The following is a 1,527-nucleotide window of genomic DNA, read 5'->3' as shown; positions in this document are numbered from 1 at the left end:
TTTTTTTTTTTTTTTTTTTTTCATTATTCTACTCGTTTTAATAATTTGACCGTTTTTCGTATACTATAAAGTTAAACCAATTTAATTGTTAAATTTTTTGCTAATTAATTAATGTGGTCCCGGGTCATTAATTTATTTGTGTCTTATTTTTAGCGAAACTCATTGATTTTGATACGCACAATTCATTAACTGTCAATCGTGTTATTTTATCTAAAGAGAAAAGAACGAGAGAGGTTTGACTTCTTATTTTGCGGGTGGGTGTCACTTTCATGTTGTTAACACAAACGTGTTACCCATATTAGTTCAGGATAATTCCTAATCAAACTCTAAAGCTTATGATAAACTTATCTTTACATGGTTGTTTGTAATTTGGACTAGTACTCTCTCTATTTAACGTGACGTGACTATTCTTCCTTTCTTTTGTGATATTTGTGTTAGCTATAATAAAAGCATAGCTAGTGTTTTTCTTCACTTAACCAAGTTTTGTGGATGTGATTTGAACAGGAGAGGGGAAGGCTTATGAACAAATTCGCAGACTTAATAGAGCAAAACGTAGAAGAATTGGCTAAACTTGATGCGGTTGACGGCGGAAAGCTATTTCAATGGGGAAAATTAGCTGATATTCCGGCCACAGCCAATAATTTCCGGTACAATGCGGGTGCGGCTGATAAGATCCACGGGGAGACTCTTAAAATGACACGACAGTCTTTGTTCGGATACACACTAAAAGAACCAGTTGGAGTGGTTGGTCACATTATCCCTTGGAATTTCCCAAGCATTATGTTTGCCACCAAGGTGGCTCCATCTATGGCTGCTGGTTGCACCATGGTGGTCAAGCCAGCTGAGCAGACTTCCCTCTCTGCTCTGTTTTATGCCCATCTCGCCAAAGAAGTAAGTCCGTAGATTTCAAGCTTTAATTTGTTCAGTATTTGCTATAGTATAATTAGTTAATTAAGACATCAGTTGCTTTAAACGCAATTTATTTTAATAATGGATTCATTTTTTTAAGCCTATAATTACGTAGGCTTAAAACATTTCCAAAGTTGTGGTTTCGTTTAAAAAGCAAACACACTAATTTAACATGTAATTAAAGAAACTTAAACGCAACAAAGACGATAGAAACCTAACAGTCTTTAGACATTTTTGTGTGACCAAAAAAACAGGCGGGAATTCCTGATGGTGTGCTCAACATTGTACCTGGTTTTGGATCAACTGCTGGAGCAGCAATTGCCTCACATATGGACATAGACAAAGTAAGATCTGTCGTCTTATGAGTAGCAGTGACTAGTCATGTTGTTGTGTGGATGTGTAAATCTTGAACCTTCTCTGTATATGTTATGATCAGGTTAGTTTCACGGGATCAACAGATGTTGGGAGAAAGATAATGCAAGCCGCGGCCGCAAGTAATCTCAAAAAAGTTTCCCTTGAATTAGGCGGGAAATCGCCTCTTCTCATATTCAACGACGCTGATATTGACAAAGCCGCCGAGCTTGCGCTTCTCGGTTGCTTCTACAACAAGGTATCATA

The 1,527-nt window shown here is 37.1% G+C and overlaps 1 protein-coding gene across 1 annotated transcript in view; it reads left to right on the top strand.

The window, feature by feature from the left end:
* LOC104767838 (aldehyde dehydrogenase family 2 member C4) overlaps positions 486-1,527 on the top strand; it is a 2,413-nt gene continuing 1,371 nt past the window's right edge. Inside the window, exons 1-3 of the mRNA XM_010491810.2 lie at positions 486-891; positions 1,164-1,253; positions 1,346-1,519. Coding sequence (XP_010490112.2) covers positions 520-891; positions 1,164-1,253; positions 1,346-1,519 — 636 coding nt within the window. The 5' untranslated portion in view covers positions 486-519. The remainder of the gene's footprint in view (positions 892-1,163; positions 1,254-1,345; positions 1,520-1,527) is intronic.

The sequence above is a fragment of the Camelina sativa genome, chromosome 19 (genome assembly GCF_000633955.1).
Source record: "Camelina sativa cultivar DH55 chromosome 19, Cs, whole genome shotgun sequence".
Taxonomy (NCBI): domain Eukaryota; kingdom Viridiplantae; phylum Streptophyta; class Magnoliopsida; order Brassicales; family Brassicaceae; genus Camelina; species Camelina sativa.
The sequence above is the reverse complement of the archived record's forward strand: the minus strand, read 5'-3'. Positions and strand labels throughout refer to the sequence as shown.